This window comes from Camelus dromedarius, chromosome 7 (assembly GCF_036321535.1).
Source record: "Camelus dromedarius isolate mCamDro1 chromosome 7, mCamDro1.pat, whole genome shotgun sequence".
Classification (NCBI taxonomy): domain Eukaryota; kingdom Metazoa; phylum Chordata; class Mammalia; order Artiodactyla; family Camelidae; genus Camelus; species Camelus dromedarius.
The window spans coordinates 14,003,409-14,020,892 of record NC_087442.1 but is presented as its reverse complement, the minus strand read 5'-3'; the positions used below and the strand labels follow the sequence as shown (position 1 = coordinate 14,020,892).

Sequence of the window (17,484 nt, the reverse complement as noted above, 5' to 3'; positions counted from 1 at the left end):
TGGTTTAAATGGAAAACATGAAACTATATGAAACTTTTAGGAAAAAATAGAGTAGAACTTCTGTGACCTAGGGTTAGACAAAAAGTTCTTTGACATGAAACTCAAAATACAGGACAAACAAAATTAGAATCTTAATCAAAATTAAAATCTTTTGCTGCATGGGAGACAGTCAAGAGAATGAAAAGACAAGCTACATACAGGAGAAAAAAATTTTCAAGCCATATATTCAGTAAAGAACATGTATCAAGAATTTACCAAGAAATCTCAAAAGTCAACACTAAGAAGACAAACAAGTCCATTAAAAAATGGGCAAAAGACTTGAACAGGCACTTCACCAGGAAGAGACAGAGATAGCAAATAAGGCATGAAAAATTTTGAAAGTCATTAGCCACAATGCAAATTAAAATTAACAATGTATGACAAACCTATCAGAATGACTAAAATTAAAAAAATACTGACAATACCAAGTGCTGTCAAAGATGCAGAACAATAGCAATTTACATGCATTGCTAATAGGGATCAAAATGATATAATCATTCTGAAAAGCAGTTTGGTAGCTTCCTACCAAAGTTAAACACACCACATGACCCAGCAATCTCACTCCTGGGTATTTAGCCAAGAGAAATGAAAACTAATGTTCTTACAAAAACCTGTACACAGATATTTACAGAGCTCTATTTACAGTCATCAAAAACAGAAAACAAACAAATGTCCTTCAAAGAGAGAAACAATCTGTATATATGTGTGTGTGTGTGTATGTATATATATATAATGTACATATACATATATATATATATATATTACTACTCAGCGATGAAAGATGAATAAGCTTTTGATACAGGCAACAGCCTGGATGAATTTCAAAGGCATTATGCTCAGTGAGAGAAGCTAGTCTCAGAAGATCACATACTGTATAATTCAATTCATATGATATTCTCAAGATATAAAACTATAGCAGTGGAAGACAGACAGTGATTTTTAGGGGTTGGTAGTAGGGGAGGGTATGATTATTAAGAGATACCATGAAAGAATTCTTTGGGTTATATAGTTTTTCAGTATCCCAATTGTGACAAATCTGTATGTGTGCTAAAATTCATAGTGCTAAATACCAAAATAGTCAATAATAAGAAAAACAAACATATACAGCCAACATCTTGGCACACAAAGGTACACAATAAATGTTGTACTGATTTACAACTGATGTTGAAGTCCACTACTGCCCATATTCCACCCTGTCTAGTTATAATTACTGTGTCCACTGTCTGATCACATATATGTAAGCAAGAATGAGTATCCTGGAGAAAAGTCAATTAGAGACAAACTTCAGGTCCCTTTCACTGTCATGGACACAGTTATCTTTAAGGTCACCACGTTTGGAACACTCATTTTTCACACAGCACAATCCTTTGGAGGAAGACTGATAAATATGTGCTAATTGTTTCACTAACTGCTACTTCTTTCCTTTTTCTTAACAATCTCTAGAATCTTCCCAGGTGGGATTAGCTCCAACTCCAAATTTAGAAATGGATTCCAATTATCTCAAGGCAATCAGTCCTTTATTTCCTTTGACTCCTGTGATTGACTTAGTGGTTGGATCCATGGACCAGAAAAGGCAGTCAAGGCCCCAAAGACCCTATATCTGGATTACTGTGTGAGCTGTGAAGTAAAATCCCTTTTTTGTTTGATTTGAACCTGGAACCATGTCACTCCAAGGACTGGTTACCATCTTTCAGTGATAAGAGGGGAGTCTGCTGAGAGAGCAAGGAAGCAGAGAAATGAACTGGACAGTGAGAAACTTGTTTCTGGCCATAGCATTTTTTCCTCTAGTCCAGTTTCCCACTTAACTAGGTGATAATAATTCCAGACTCCTTCCCAGTCCTGCTAGCTCAGAATCTCTAAGGAAGACCCAGGAAACTAGTCTTAACCTGAAGCAAGCCCTAATGTTGGAATTTTCGGGAATATAGACCAATAAATTTCCTTTATTATTTAAGAGAATTTGAGATAGTTCTGTTACTTGCCAACAAAAGCATTCCAGTTGATAGAAGCCGGCTAGATTTGTTTCCTTTTATTTTCTAAAAATCATTTCTTTGCAGAGAAGTAAGCATAAGAGCTCAATGGGTTACTATTTTCATGCCTCTGAGAAGTTCAAAGGACAACTTCAGTCAGGATTTCTAGAACAACCTGAAAAGAAAAAAAAAAAAACTTCCCTCCACTGCTCCTCCCTCTGCTCCTCCCTCTGGCCCTCCTTTCTTTAATTAAATATGTATTAGGACAAGTTTTCAAAAAGGCTTTTCTGTGGTGGTCAGAATCATTTCTAGAACTTTGTAACCGTAGACTCTCTAAGATGTACCTCAGTGCTGCAAATCATCGCATACCTCTAAGTGATGGAAACAGCATTCCTATCATTGGACTTGGTACCTACTCAGAACCTAAATTGGTAAGCTTATCGTTCTCTCCCTCTTTTTTTTTTTTTATTAACACATTCCTAAAGGATAAGCTGTAATTCATTTTGAATGGATTTCATTGATTTACTTTTTGTAATAATGAATGCAGCTTGCAAGTACTGCTATTTGGCTTAATGAGTATTGACTCAAAGTTTAAACTAGATCAGTTAATTATCTTAAAGTATCTTGGCTTAAAGAATGGGACTTTTCTGCTTCCTTTTCTAAAATTCAGCTGAATGCTGATTATTAGATTGAACTGATGCACATGAAATTTCTGAGTTTATGGTTTGTGATTTTTTTAAGTTCATATTTGAGATTTTTTAGTTCAGTCTAACAAACATTTAGTGAAAACCTACTATGTATGAAGCACTAGGCTATAGAAGCTTCAAATATGAAGAGAATGTATCTCCGCTGTCTACAGATCAAAAATCGAATAGAGAAGACAGATTCTTTAATAACTAATCATAGAACAGTGAAGAGTAAATGCTGTCCGAGAATCTGAAAACATAGGAAAGGGAATAAACTTGACCATGAGGACTGAAGTGTGTTTCCATTAAAACACAGAAAAGATTCTACTTGTAAGAAAAGTATCTCTCTGCTTTCTGCATTGCAATTCGACATTTAATGCTGATTGCCAGAAAAAATGGTGGTATCTAGAAATGCTACTGAAATTTGAATGATCATGTATAAATGAACTGTGTAAAGCTGAGTCTGAATTAGTTAGAGAAAGAGAGCTGAGACAGGAATTTTAGTCAGAAAGAGAAGCATAGAGGCATAAGAATATGAATCTGATTATGTCACACCTCTGCTTAGTTATTTCAGTAGCTCCCTATCAGTTATAGGGTAGAGGCCACACTCCTTACTTGCACATTGGGCCTTAATGGTTCAGTCAAGACTTGTCAGTCCAGCAGCATCTACCACCATGCCTCCATCTCTATGTATAAAACATAGCTACCTGGGTTCCTTGAACATCTCTCCCATCTCCGTGTCTTTGGTTGTGCTGCCCTCTACCTGGAACACCCTTTCTCCTGATTTGTCCACTTGGCTAATTTTTATTAAACCTTCAAGACAACTCAAGGATACCTCTCCCTAGAAACTCATCTCCCAGCCACCACAACTTGCCCCTCCTTCATGTTCAGCTCTATTGTAGCCCCTTGTGCTCAATTCTATAGTGGCATTTATCACACTGTATTGTAACCATTGTTTCTCTGCTATCTTACCCACAAGATGTGAAATCCATTAGGAAAGAGACCGTGTCTTATTCAGCTCCATATTCTCAGTATAGTGTCTGGTATGTGATGGGTCTGGTATGTGATGGGTGTTCAGCTAATGCTTGTCAAATGAGTGAATGAGTTTGTGAAAGGAGATGTGTGTGTATCTATATCTATATCTATATCTATATCTATATCTATATCTATATCTATATCTATGTGCACGAGAGGATATGGAGATGTAAATGGATACAATAATAATAGCTAAAATTTTCTTAACCATATGCCAGGATCTCTTTGTAAGTACTTTATAGTACATGCATTTTCTAATTTAATCCTCACAACATTATGAAAGAGATATCACTTTACCCCATTTTACAGATGAGAAAACTGAGGCATGGAAAGATTAAATGCCCCAAATTTATAATGCTAAGAAAGAGAGCTGGGATTTGAACCAATGTAGTTTGGGCCAAGATCCTATCCTGTGAATATATTGCCTGTTATAAATATGTGTCATGTCAATGAAGCTGCATGTTTCTGACTACAACTTTCTATATGTATTTCTATATATGAAAGTATCTAGGAATATATATCCAGAAAGTATCTAGGATGGATGGATGGATAGATTAGATAGATAGACAGATAGATAGGCAGACAGACAGATAGAATGATAGATCTAGAGTGTGAATCTGATTATGTCACACCTCCGATTAATTCTTTCAATGGCTCCCTGTCAATTATATGGTTCCTTACTTGCATCTCTCTCTCTCCTGAAACTCAGTGGGGCTCAAAGTGCTGCATGTACCAATAAATATTATTAAATGCTTATTATGTGTCTAGTAATAGTAAATGCTACAGGTTGGAGACTTTCAAAAGCAGTCTTGTGTCATTTCCCGAAAAGAGTTGTAACTCACTTCAGAAGATAAGACATACACCAATTAGAGAATGTGGCATTAAAGGAATACTGTTAGAAATGAAGATTGTGCATGCACTAACCACATTTGTGATCAGAAATACGGAGTTAATGGTATGTCTCCCCAAATCAGACTCTAATGTGAAGAAAAATACCCACCATGGAGGATTTAGGGAAGGCAGACCTGGGTCGAGGGGGAGATGGGGAGCAGGGAGGGTAGAGTACCTCGGAGCACTCAGTGCTTTCTGATCCAAGCCACACAATTGACAACTCTCTCACCATCTGATGAGACAGACACTGGGAGGACCTGTGCTCAAGTCAGTCACGGTGAAATTAAAGTACCAAATTAGATTTAACTTCAAAATCTTGGTCCTAGAAGTGCAACCTGATGCCAAAATTTGGTCTTCTCTCCGTGGTGTGCCTGAGATTCTTCTCAAAACCTTTCATTCCTCAAGAGCTAGCACAACAGGCTGAGTAACTGGTGAACTGGAATTCCCTTGCGTGTTGTGTATATTATCAAGCCAGTCCATATTTGTCCTGGGATCCTGTTCCATTTTGATACAGAAGTTAGAGTGCACAGGGTGCCAGGGGAAGATTTAGGTTTGTCTTCATAGGGAGGTGGGGTGGGAGCAGAGGTGGAAGGCTAAGATAGGATAAGGGAGACTAACCTGACCCTGCCCTCCGACTTCTGCCCTGTTTAGACTCTGTTGTAACACGTAGCAATAGGAACTGTGGGACAGCAGCTGGGAAGAACATTATTGTGGGGCTGTGTGAGGCTAACAAGCCCAGCTTCTCCTAACTTACAAAGGGTTTCTTTCTCTTAATATGCCCAATTTTCTTATAAAGCTGCTTCATACCTGTGGAGTCAAGGGAATTTGAGGTGGAACCAACATTTAGTAGCACCAAGCTCTCTGTGTATTTCCTCACTTGATTATCACTAACGAAAACTAAAATGTACAAATTGTATGTGTGACATTTCCCTATGATAGCTTCCCAGAATGTTTTCATTACAGGGAAAATAGTCTATGATAGCCTTCCACCAGATTTCCCTTCTTCCTGTCTCTCTCCCTACCCTATAGCTACATCTGAGAAAGCTAATAAGTGAGAATTTTGAACCTTGTTCCTTGTTTCTGCTTTGATAGAAATTAATTTACTTTCTATGCATATCAGCCCATGAGTTAATAACTGATATTTATCAAAAACTTCAAGTAAAACTCAAGAATGTTACCAGGTGTGCAGATGACACAAATCCAGGTAAATATTTTGGAAAATGGGCAATAATTCATATATTCATTATTTGCCTACCATATGTGAGGCATTTTTCTGGTTAACACAGAGATTGAAACAATGGGCTAGAAACAAGGGATTTAAAATCTGTAAGTGGAGTGACTGAAGGCAGAAAAAATAAACATATGTGTAACTAAAATATGAAGAAAAGCTGACGTGCCTGAAGAGAGAGAACTTTAGTTCAAAGATGAAAGTAACAATGAACAAATCCAGTCATGGGGTAGATCAGAAACTTCAGGCTATGGGGAAGGAGTGGCCTAGGAGGGTAGAATGGGGTTGTAATGGATCCAGTATTCCCTCCTGGGTGGCCCTGGTTGAGATTTCTGTAGCTGCAAACAGTTTTCACACTCTGAAGAGTGAGCCAAAGGCTTTGCATATGAGGGCAAAGGAGAGGTAAAGTCCAGGCTCTTGGTGAGTACCTAGGAGGAGCCTGAAGCATCAAGTTCATTCTGTCCCTAAGCTGGAGGAGGCGGGGGCACAAGGCTTTGGACCCCTTCTCAGGCATGTGCCATCTTTTAAATATTCCTTGGTTTTTCCTCAATGCCCTTTTAATCCCCCTCCTCCTCTCTAACCAGGGAACCTTGCTTCACCTGGAGAAGGCAAAGCCTTGTTCTTACACCAAGTATTTTTTTTAATCTGCTTTTAATCTGAGGACAGGATGTTAAAGAACAGTAATTATTTAATGACACGTTAAAACATGATAAAGGAATCTTTATTCAAAGGGGAAACTGTTGTGATTGGTATAAGGGACCACTGATGGAATTTTGCAGTCAGGGAGAGAGACTGGTTTCAACTCTGAATACATGGGCAAGTGGAAATTCATAACCAAGGAGCAGGGTCTGAGTCAGTAGGTAGAAAATTACTAAGTAATTCTGGCTAAACCGACTTAACAGGATTCTTGTTGAAGACAGGGCTGGGCAACTAGGCATCATCTAGGTCACCATGGACGATGAGAAACCCGATTTGATAGCGAGAGTGGTCAGGTGTGGAGGGTGAGAGGTTGTGGTTAAACTGACTTAGCAGGATTCTTGCTAAGCTTGGACAGAGCAGAAATGAGCATGAAAGTCCGTGTTGGAAAAGAGTTCAAAGGAGCCTGATTAGAATTTGGTCACTGAAAGAATCTTTGTCAGGGTTGAGGGTGGTCTCACAATCTGCCTAAAGGGACCAGGGACTAGGTAGAAAGCATAAATACGTGGTCCTGGAGAGCCAAGTCTACTTCTCAGTTTTGTTCTGCTTTCCCCTTTTGATAGTACATATTAGAGCAAGAAAAGCTTTATTTTCTTCTTTGCTACAAGCAAAAAGAAAACACATGGAACCTTCACCCAGGAGACTATTGCCGATCAAAGACACAGTAAGCAGAGTACTGGCGATTCCACTCCCCATGCTAAATGAGGATAGCCGTTTCATCACGACAGCCAGTTGTCATACGTAAACCAAAGTCCAGTGTGGCCTGATCTTCTCACATTTTTCAGAGACTACTGTGAAGTAATTAATAATTTTTAAGTGATGGCAATTCATTTATATTTTTGTAAAATGCTATATGGGCTAAATATTTTAAGGGTCAAGGAACAAAGAAAATATTTCAGCTAATATTTGTTTTTCACTTTTAGTAGAGTATCTCCTGAGTTCTTTGCAGTACCTGTGACCCCTTCACACTCACACTCTTGTCAAGGAAACCTTGGCTTTTAGAAATCAAATATCAAGAACTGACTTCTGCATTTTGCTATGTCATTCCTCTCCAGAGGAATTAATGCTGCACATCAAGCTGCACAAAATGGTTTGGTGGTGGGGGTAGGTGGTAACAAAAAAATACCAGGAAGAAAAACGTAGGTTCATATTTTAAAACCATTAACCTGACAAAGTTAAAATGAATTAAAATGAAAAGAGACGGAATACATAGAGGTCAAGTGAGAAGAGTTCTGTAATAAATCAGGCAAAAAATAACAAGAACTTGAAACTGGTTAGTGGCTACAAGGAAAATAATTTGGATGGAGCCTAAAAGGAAATAACTTGGCTAAAGGCTACAAATCACTGGGGTAGACTCTACAAAGCTTAGCAAGCAATTGGATCCAGACAAAGGAGAACGAATGGTAGATCCAAGACCAAAAAATAATGTTTCAGGCCCACGTTACTATGTTCTTTGGATCTAAGGTTTTGAATTTATTTTAGTCACTTATCTTTTATTTTTGATCTACTTCCTTATTTTTTTTAATATTTAAATTTTAAAAGTATACAGAGGGATGAACACTTTTATTAAAGCTAAAATCTGAGTAACGACCGGCTAGACCCAAAGTTAGAACGTATCAAACCCCAGAAACCCACCATGTGTGCTTACTAGTCCAAAACCCTCCCTCCCTCCAGCAGTAATTGGTCTCTTAACTTTTACAGCAATTATATTTTTGCTTTTTTCTAATGGTTTCACAACTTGAACATGCATTTCTAACAATATAGTTCAATTTTTAAAGTCTATTTCGAGGATGTTTTCCCCCAGTTTTATTGAGATACAATTGACATATAGCACTGTGTAAGTTTAAGGTGTACAACACAGTGTTTTGACTTACATCATGAAATGATTACCACAGTAGGTTTAGTGAACATCCATCATCTCATATAAAAGCAATATAAAAGATATATAGATATAGAAAAAAATTTTTTCTTGTGATGAAAACACTTAGGATTTACTCTTTTAACAACATTCATTTATAATGTACAGCAGTGCTAATTACCTTCATCATGTTGTACTTTACATCCCTAATACTTACTTTCTTATAACTGAAAGTTTTTACCTTTTGACTACCTTCATCTAAGTCCCCCTCCCCTCACCACTCTTGCCTCTAGTAGCCACAAATCTTGCCTCTTTTTCTATGAGTTTGTTCGTTTTTGTGTCATTGACCCACAACACTATGTTAGTTCCTGTGTTAAGGGACCAGGGTCTTACACCCTTGTATCATCCATAGAGGGAATGGATGTGAGTAATCAGCAGCCAGCACTCCTGACAGTTGAGGAAATGAGTGCTTCTCTGCTGTGGGATACACCATGACATTCACTACAGTCTACCCCTGGTGCCGACTGGACCTATTGGCTTTGTGTGCTAAGCTCGCCCCTGGGAAAAGCTCGTCGAGAATTCTGTTTGGTCTCTTTCCTGGAAAAAATTTTAGAGGTAGCTCAGCAGAATGAGTACAAGCTTCTGCCACTAAAGCTGTCTTCAAGTTGCAACTTATACGTATCGTCTCCCTCTGAGACTACCCATCCTAGATTTCCCACACCCTTAGCCAGTATCTCCGCTGGTCTGGGTGGCTTACATAATATTATGTCCTAGATCTTCGTCTCAGAGTTGTGTGAGTCCCTGGTCAACTTACCCTTTTCAGGTCATTTACTCAGTTCACTGTCCATTAACTATCAAAATTGGAAAGGGGTATATCATTAGATGGCCTAGGTGCCAAACATTTCCTTCCCTGTCCTATTGTGTAACTCTGGAGGAGCCCTGCCACCTCCAATTACAAAACTCACTTACCCCTGCCAGTATGGCAGATTTTTTCCTTGAATGCTGAACTCTGGAAATAAGGAGCCTAGTTTCCCCCTGGGAACTAGGACCTTTAGATCACAGGGCCTAAAATTCAGGGATGGGAAGCACACATGTTCAAATTGGGTCAACGGGAATGATGCTAAGCCTAGTGGGTTTTCAGATTCATGTGTTCTACTTATTGGTATACAACACCATGTAATGGTTGTTGACCTAGTGTGTATGCTGCATCCTGGAGGATGGCCCCTCATTTTCATAGGACTCCACCATCTCTTAAGTGGAGAAAAGGTGCCGTTGCCCAGTTCAGGAAACATAATTATTTTACTGAGATTGTTCTTAATTATGAAGTCAAATTTTTTGCATTTTAGATTCTCCTATCATATCACTTATTTGAGTCTCCAGACATAGTATTCTATTTGATCTTTCTGATCTTTTCCTAAAATGGAATTTCCCAATGAATCTGTCAGAATTTATATAGAATTTGCTTTTGCTACATTTAAAGTGTACAAAGAATTATTTTTCTCATGTCCACATTTCCAAATAGTTCCTCTATATTGATTAGAATTAAGTCCAAAATAGTAATTCACCTCATTGCTGATTTGGCCATCTAAGAGAATATTTTTAGCAAGTAAAGAGTATACTAGCTTTTTTAAAGAAAAAGCTCTTTAATAATAACTGAATAATTGAAGACTTTCACTACTTAACTTTATTACTATAATCTTTATTAAATAAAGCATCATCCATATATTACTCAGGCTGACAGTCAATACCAACTTCTTTCTGCCTTAGCCTTTGTCTTTTTTCCTTTCTTTATCCTAAATGCTCTCTCCCCTATGCTTTTTTTCTTGAGTTAACTTTGGAAAATACAGTCTGGGGCTGTATTTTCTGGGGCTCTTCCCCTTGTATTAAATTTATTTATTGGGGTATTTTTTTGGTTTGGTTTTTTAAAAATGGAGGTACTAGGGATTGAACCTAGGACCTTGTGCATACTAAATGTGCATTATCACTGAGCTATATCCACCTGGCCAAATTTATTTTAGCTCTGTACTTAAACTACCAGTTCCGGTCCACAAAATCTCAGTGATATTTCTGAGGTATATTTACTATCTCATATTGAGCTTTATTCTTTTCATTAGTACTATGTATACACCAGAGAAAGAAAACAGTATTTTAATTTTTCCTTTGTAAATTTCTTTTTTTATTCTCTTGTTGCTTTTTAATTTTTTTTTTCAGTTTTTACACTGAAGTGTAATCAGTTTATAATGTATCAATTTCTGGTGTAACTCATAATGTTTCAGTCATACATATACATACATATGTTCCTTTTCATATTCTTTTTCATTATAGTTGACTACAAGATATTGAATATAGTTCCCTGTGACATACAGTATAAACTTGTTGTTTATCTATTTTATATATAGTAGTTAGTATCTGCAAATCTCGAACTCCCAATTTATCCCTTCCCACCCTCTTCCCCTACTCCCCCCAGTAACCATGTTTGTTTCCTATGTCTGTGAGTCCCCTGTAAATTTCCCCAACCCTTCTCTTTCCACTGTGCTTTTGTTGTCACACTTGTCATCCATAACATCTCATTTTACAATTTAGGGGGTTTTGCTTCAGTTTCTGTTCAAGCCTTATTGATCGTGTTAAGTAACCAAAGAGGTATTTCTGACATTCCTGGAAAGTGTGTCTCCCTTTCCCAGCTTTTTCACATTTGTGACTATGAATCCTATTTTCTAATACCATCTGTATAGCCATTCGGTTCATTTTTCATATCCTCTTATCTACTCAGTAGTAATGACTTTGAACTGAAATAGGGGAATACAATACAGTTTATGCTCCCAACACTCTATTTCCAGCCCAGGACTATAAAGTTCACTAGAAATACAAGAGGTTTCTTGTCTCGTTCATTCTACAACAAATCAATAGATACCTGACATGATTTTGTCAAGCATTTGGTTAGAACACAAAATATAGAAGCAAGCACAAGTAATTTTCAACATTTGTGAACGAGATGGGAATGATCATCATCTGAATATGAAGTCCATAAAAATCTACAAATAGAATCAAACCTCTCCCCAATATACAACCTAAAAGATGATTTGTGATTTTTATATGATGAGACTAGTTATCCTGATAAAAATCTCCATCAATTCTTCCATTTCTCATTAAGGAAAAAATGTAACTAAAATGAGGAACACACTTGTACATTTAAGTGTCATCATAACTAAAGAACAATAATTTATGTGCAGTTTGAAAACTGGAAAACTTATACCTCAAGTATAAGGAATCTGTCTGGTGTTTTGGTTCTGTTGATGTTCGGGGTCAGGATATTCTCATTCTTATGCTTCGTGTAGGTTAATGAAATGAACAAAGCTTTGGCTGCAAAATCTGATTAAAAAAATTTATTTTGAAAAATGTAACATGCTCCTGGCAATCTTTTTCCCGCCCAGCTTTACTGAGATAGAATTGACATACAAGAAACTGCACATATTTAAGTATACAATTTTATGAATTTGACAAGTATACACTTGTGAAGCCATCACCATAATCAAGATGGTGAATCTATCCATCACCACAGAAATTTCTTTGTACTCCCTTGTAATCCCTCCTGTCTCTCATGCCTGCATTCTCTACCCCTACCCAAGGCAATCACTGATCTGTTTCTGTTAGTATACATTAGTTTTCATTTTCTAGCATTTCACACAAATAGATTCATAAAGTATTTATTCTTTTTTGGTCTGGCTTCTTGTATAATTATTTTGATATTCATCCATGTTTCTGTGTGTATCTTTTTTATCACTGAGTATTATTCCATTCCATGGATATATCTAACTTTGCTTACCCAAACCTTTGATTTATAATTGAGCCACCTTCAAGGAACTTGTGCCCTCCTATAACAAGGCTACCATGAAATCTCTTGTCACTGGTAAAATTGATAAAGTTATAATTCTTTTTCTTTTTTGAAGTATAGTTGATTTACCATGATTGTTTCAGGTATACAGCAAAGTGATTCAGATACACACACACACACACACACACACATATATTTTTAGATTCTTTTCCATTACATGTTATTACACATTACATGTTATTACAAAATTGAATATAGTTCCCTGTACTATACAGTAGGTCCTTGTTGTTTATCTATTTTATTTTAACCTTTTTAAAATTGAAGTATAGTCGGTTTACAATGTTGTGTCAATTTCAGGTGCAGAGCATAATGTTTCAGTCATACATATACATATGTATATTACTTTTCATTGTTTATCTATTTTATATATAGTAATGTTTATCTGTTAATCCCAAACTCTTAATTTATCCTTCCCCTGCCCTTTCTCCTTTGGTAACCGTTGATTGTTTTCTATGTCATGGGTCTGTTTTTGGTTCGTAAATAAAATTTGTATCATTTTTTTTTCAGATTCCACATATAAGTGACGTCATATGACATTTGTCTTTCTCTGTCTGACTTACTTGACTTAATATGATAATCTTTAGGTTCATCCATGTTGGTGTATATGACATTATTTCAATCTTTTATATGGCTGAGTAATATTCCATTGTGTGTGTGTGTGTGTGTGTGTGTGTGTGTGTGTATTTGTTTTTTTCTTTATCCAGTCATCTGTCAATGGACATTTATGTTGTTTCTATGTCTCAGATATTGTAAATAGTGCTGCTATGAACATTGGGGTGCATTAAAATTAGAGTTTTCTTTGGATATATGCCAAGGAGTGGGTTTGATGGATCACAGGGTAACTCTATTTTTAGCTTTTTGAAGAACCTCCATACTATTTTCCATAGTGGCTACACCAATTTACATTCCCACCAACAGTGTAGGTGGGTTTCCTTTTCTCCAGGCCCTCTCCAGTATTTATTATTTGTAGAGTTTTTAATGATGGCCATTCTGACTGGTATGAGGTGATACTTCATTGTAGTTTTGATTTGCATTTCTCTAATAATTAGTGATATTGAGCATCTTTTCATGTGCCTGTTGGCCAACTGTCTGTCTTCTTTGGAGAAATGTCTATTTAGGTCTTCCACCCATTTTTTGATTTTTAAAAAAAAAATTAAGCTGTATGAGCTATTTGTATATTTTGGAAATTAGTCCCTGGTCAGTCTCATCATTTGCAAATATTTTCTCCCATTCTGTAGGTTGTCTTTTCATTTTGTTTATGGTTTCCTTTGCTGTGCAAAAGCTTTTAAGTTTAATTAGGTCCCATTTGTTTATTTTTGCTTTCATTTCCATTACTCTAGGAGCTGCTTTGAAAAAAATATTGCTGCAATTTATATCCAAGAGTATTCTGCCTATGTTTTCCTCTAGGAGTTTTATAGTATCCAGTCTTACATTTAGGTCTTTAATCCATTTTGAGTTTATTTTTAAATATGATCTTAGAGAATGCTCTAAGATCAAGTTATATTTCTGAATCCTCAAAACTAAGGGCAAACCTGGGATGGATGAATCTCCCGTTGAGGGTGGGAAGCTCCCTAGGAGGTCTCTTTCTTGTCCTCAGATACCATCTTCCAATCACAACAGCATAGAATTGGGAATTTGTCATTTTCACTATAAAATGATGTAGGTGCCAAGTGTCCTGATTAAGAATGATTAGGAGGAGAGGGTATAGCTCAGTGGTAAAGCATGTGCTTAGCATGCCCAAAGTCCTGGGTTCAATCCCCAGTTCTTCCATTAAATAAACAAATAAATCTAATTACTCCCCCCCAAAAAAAACCCCAAGTATAAAAATTTTTTAAAAGAACGATTAAACTAAAGGAAAGACCCATTTTCTCTTCTCTCTTACCCCAACCTGTCATTTTAGACCCCTAAGGGGACCTGTGCAACATCAGTGAAAACTGCCATCGATGTGGGGTACCGACACTTTGATGGGGCCTACGTCTATCACAACGAACATGAAGTGGGAGAGGCCATCAGGGAGAAGATAGCAGAAGGAAAGGTGCGGAGGGAGGATATTTTCTACTGTGGAAAGGTGAGCTCTTCTCTTCACCCGCCTTCTACTTACATACTTGGTGGATGTAACATCACTTTTCTCTGATACAGAATGTTGAACTCACCAAGAAGAGTGAGTTCTTAACTGACAAATTCCTCACTCTTGCCAAGAATCCAAGGACTAATTAGCCCCTTGAAAGTTAGGGCAAAGCTCTTTCCTCATACATGGGCGTTGATTTAAGTCAACAAGGGAAGAGCCAAGTCTACAAAGCAGAAAAATTGAGGAATGGAGGGAAGTGGGGAGGTGGTTCATATGACAGAAGCATTTGCCATAACTTTCTTTAAGGGGGGCAGCCTTCTTTTTCTTTTGTATATGCCTTTAAGGTGTACAATGCATTATTTTGATACATTATATATTGCAAAATGATTACCATCCTGGTGTTAACTTACACCTTCATCACATTACATAATTGCCAGTTCTTTTTTTGTGATAAAACCATTTAAGATTTATTCTCTTAGCAACTTTAAAGTATATAATACAGTATTGTTAACTATAATCACCATGCTGTTTATGAGAGCTCCAGAACTTATAACTGGAAGTTTGTACCCTTTGACTAACATCTCCCTTTTTTTATTTGTGAATATCTGTTTTAATTGTTGATTTTTGTTGGAGGACTTGAGGCTGGAGTCCCCTATACCACCGTTTTGGTGACATCATCTGTTCCACGAGAGATTAATTCTTTAGTAAGAATTCGCAGAATTTTCCTGGGAAATGAGGAAATGGACCCAATGAAAACAAAGGATTAGTGAAAAGGAATTTAGACCTTTACAGTAATTTAAAATTTCACCAGCTTCTGCATCACCTGTCACAATGTGAAGGACCCAGTGAAGTCAATGCACACAAACATACTTCTTGCTCAGACGAAGCACACCTTTCATCCATGACATGAAAATAAAATGCCAGGTCAGAACCACTAGTCAGATATGTGTTTCCTAATTACATACTGAGGAAAAATGAAAGTGCTGAGGGTCGATTAGAGGACGACTTTGTTGCTGAATTAGCTACTCTGTGGTTCAGGTGGATCTTTAAGTCTCTGGTACTATATTCAGATAAAGTTATACTCTGGGTGATACACTCAAGAGTTTTATCAGCTCAGTCTATACTCAGATGATACTGCAGCATAAACATATATTTGTGAAATGAAATGAGTGAATAAAATGTGTATGAGTATATATAAGGAATAAAGAGCTGCATTACTGTAAAAAAAAAACAAAACAGTGTGGATGTTAGTTAACTATCTCCTTTTTACTCTTTCAGCTGTGGGCTACAAATCACATCCCAGAGATGGTCCGCCCAACTCTGGAGAGGACGCTCAAGGTCCTTCAGCTAGATTATGTGGATCTTTACATCATTGAAATACCCATGGCTTTTAAGGTGAGTTCACATGCCTAAAGGTTAAGCCTCTGCTCTTAGGCAACCATGAGCCGACAGCTTTGTGCATGAAGCTAGTTCATTACTTAACATCGTAGAATGTTATGGTGCTTTTGTTACCTTAGATTAGATAGTACTGACCTAGCTCAACAGATGCCCAGAAAGTTATGTATAGCCGACTCAGGCCTGGAACCCAAGTTTTTTGATTGATAATCCAATTCACTTTCTGTTGTATCATGTCTTTACAACTACACTTTAAATGCTCTCTATCAAACCAACATGCAGTCTCCTAACTGCTGTCCACATTTCAGTTGTCCAGTATCCAGACACACCCTTCTTCCCACTCACACAGTCACAAAAACATCCCTGGTCAGTGTAATGCAAAATACTAAATATGACTGAAAACTTACCCTCCACCCTCTCTGAAGGAGAAGAACCCAAAGAATAGTCAGGGCTTTGAAGCCAGCTCCAACATCAGGACTTCGATGTGATATCTGTTCTTTTAGTTCAAATCAATGTTCTCAATCCGTGGACTCTGTTAATTTAACCGCCACCAACACACCCAGTATACACGGCTGAAGAGCAGTAACCACTTTAAAATTTCATTGAGGGAAGGAGAGATTGAAAACAAAGTTGGCCACCTGTCCATGACATAAATCAGATCCTGCTGGACAGGAAGAACGAGGACTCTGTGCTGCTGCAGTGGCCAGAACTTCTTTACATGGCCAAACTGGCTGCTCCTATTCTGTTCTGTGGAAGCACCTTCTTTATTGACTTGCCTCTATGGTCACATCCAAGATGTGACCTTAGCAGTTATGTATCCCAATAACTTCATTTCACAGAAGAGAAAGTTGAGACCACAAGTAATGAACTAGCTAACTCAGGTTTAAAAAAGTCCATCCAAACTGGGACTAGATCCTGAGTCCCCTAATGCCCACCCCATACTTGTTCTCTTACACTGCACTGCCCCCGCCTTATCCCCACAAGCCTAATAATCCCAATACCCTGTGGACTACAGCGATTTTTGGATTTCAGGCTCTTGGGATTATGACCTCAGCCCTTCCCCTCACTCAGCTAACTTCAATTCTTGTTTAAATAGCAGATTTCTAAGATGAGTCTTACAGATTTGGAAAGAACCTGTATTTAAAAGTAAGAAAATGAAATTTACTTCTCTGTGGCTGACTAATGACTTGTAAAATCTTTTTGGAGAAGGTAAATTGAGAAATTCTATTTCTGTTCTTAAATAGGATCAAGGTTTAAGGACATAGGTAAGGTAAAACTTTTAACAGTGAGAAATTTCACATAATGACATTACCTCCCAACTGAACCTATAATTCATATAATTGAGAAATCAATCTTTGAAACCAAAATATCACATGCTTTTTTGACTCATGATTTTTTTTAAAGAAAAACCTTTTTTGCTAAAATATTTTAGCACTTTATTATTTTTTAAACGCCAAGTTAACAAGCAGACACAATTTCAGGACAACAAAATACACAAAAAATGACATTTTAAAAAGGTGAAGTTATGCTGAACAGGAATGAGAGTCAATAGCATGGATTTTTAGAGGGTTGAATTATTCTGCTGATAATGCCTTATAGTCAGGAGCAGGAAAGAAGGAAAAAGACAATGCGCTTATCCAGATGAAGGGATTAGTAAAAAATAAGCACAGTGGAAGCTTAAGGGGACATCACAGATGTATCTAAAATGGGTTCAGGTTTGATAAAGACC

General features: G+C 37.2%; 1 protein-coding gene across 1 annotated transcript in view; it reads left to right on the top strand.

The window, feature by feature from the left end:
* Positions 1–2,276: 2,276 nt before the first annotated feature.
* AKR1D1 (aldo-keto reductase family 1 member D1) overlaps positions 2,277–17,484 on the top strand; it is a 33,883-nt gene continuing 18,675 nt past the window's right edge. Inside the window, exons 1-3 of the mRNA XM_010983167.3 lie at positions 2,277–2,437; positions 14,193–14,360; positions 15,639–15,755. Of these exons, the coding sequence (XP_010981469.1) occupies positions 2,345–2,437; positions 14,193–14,360; positions 15,639–15,755 (378 nt within the window). The 5' untranslated portion in view covers positions 2,277–2,344. The remainder of the gene's footprint in view (positions 2,438–14,192; positions 14,361–15,638; positions 15,756–17,484) is intronic.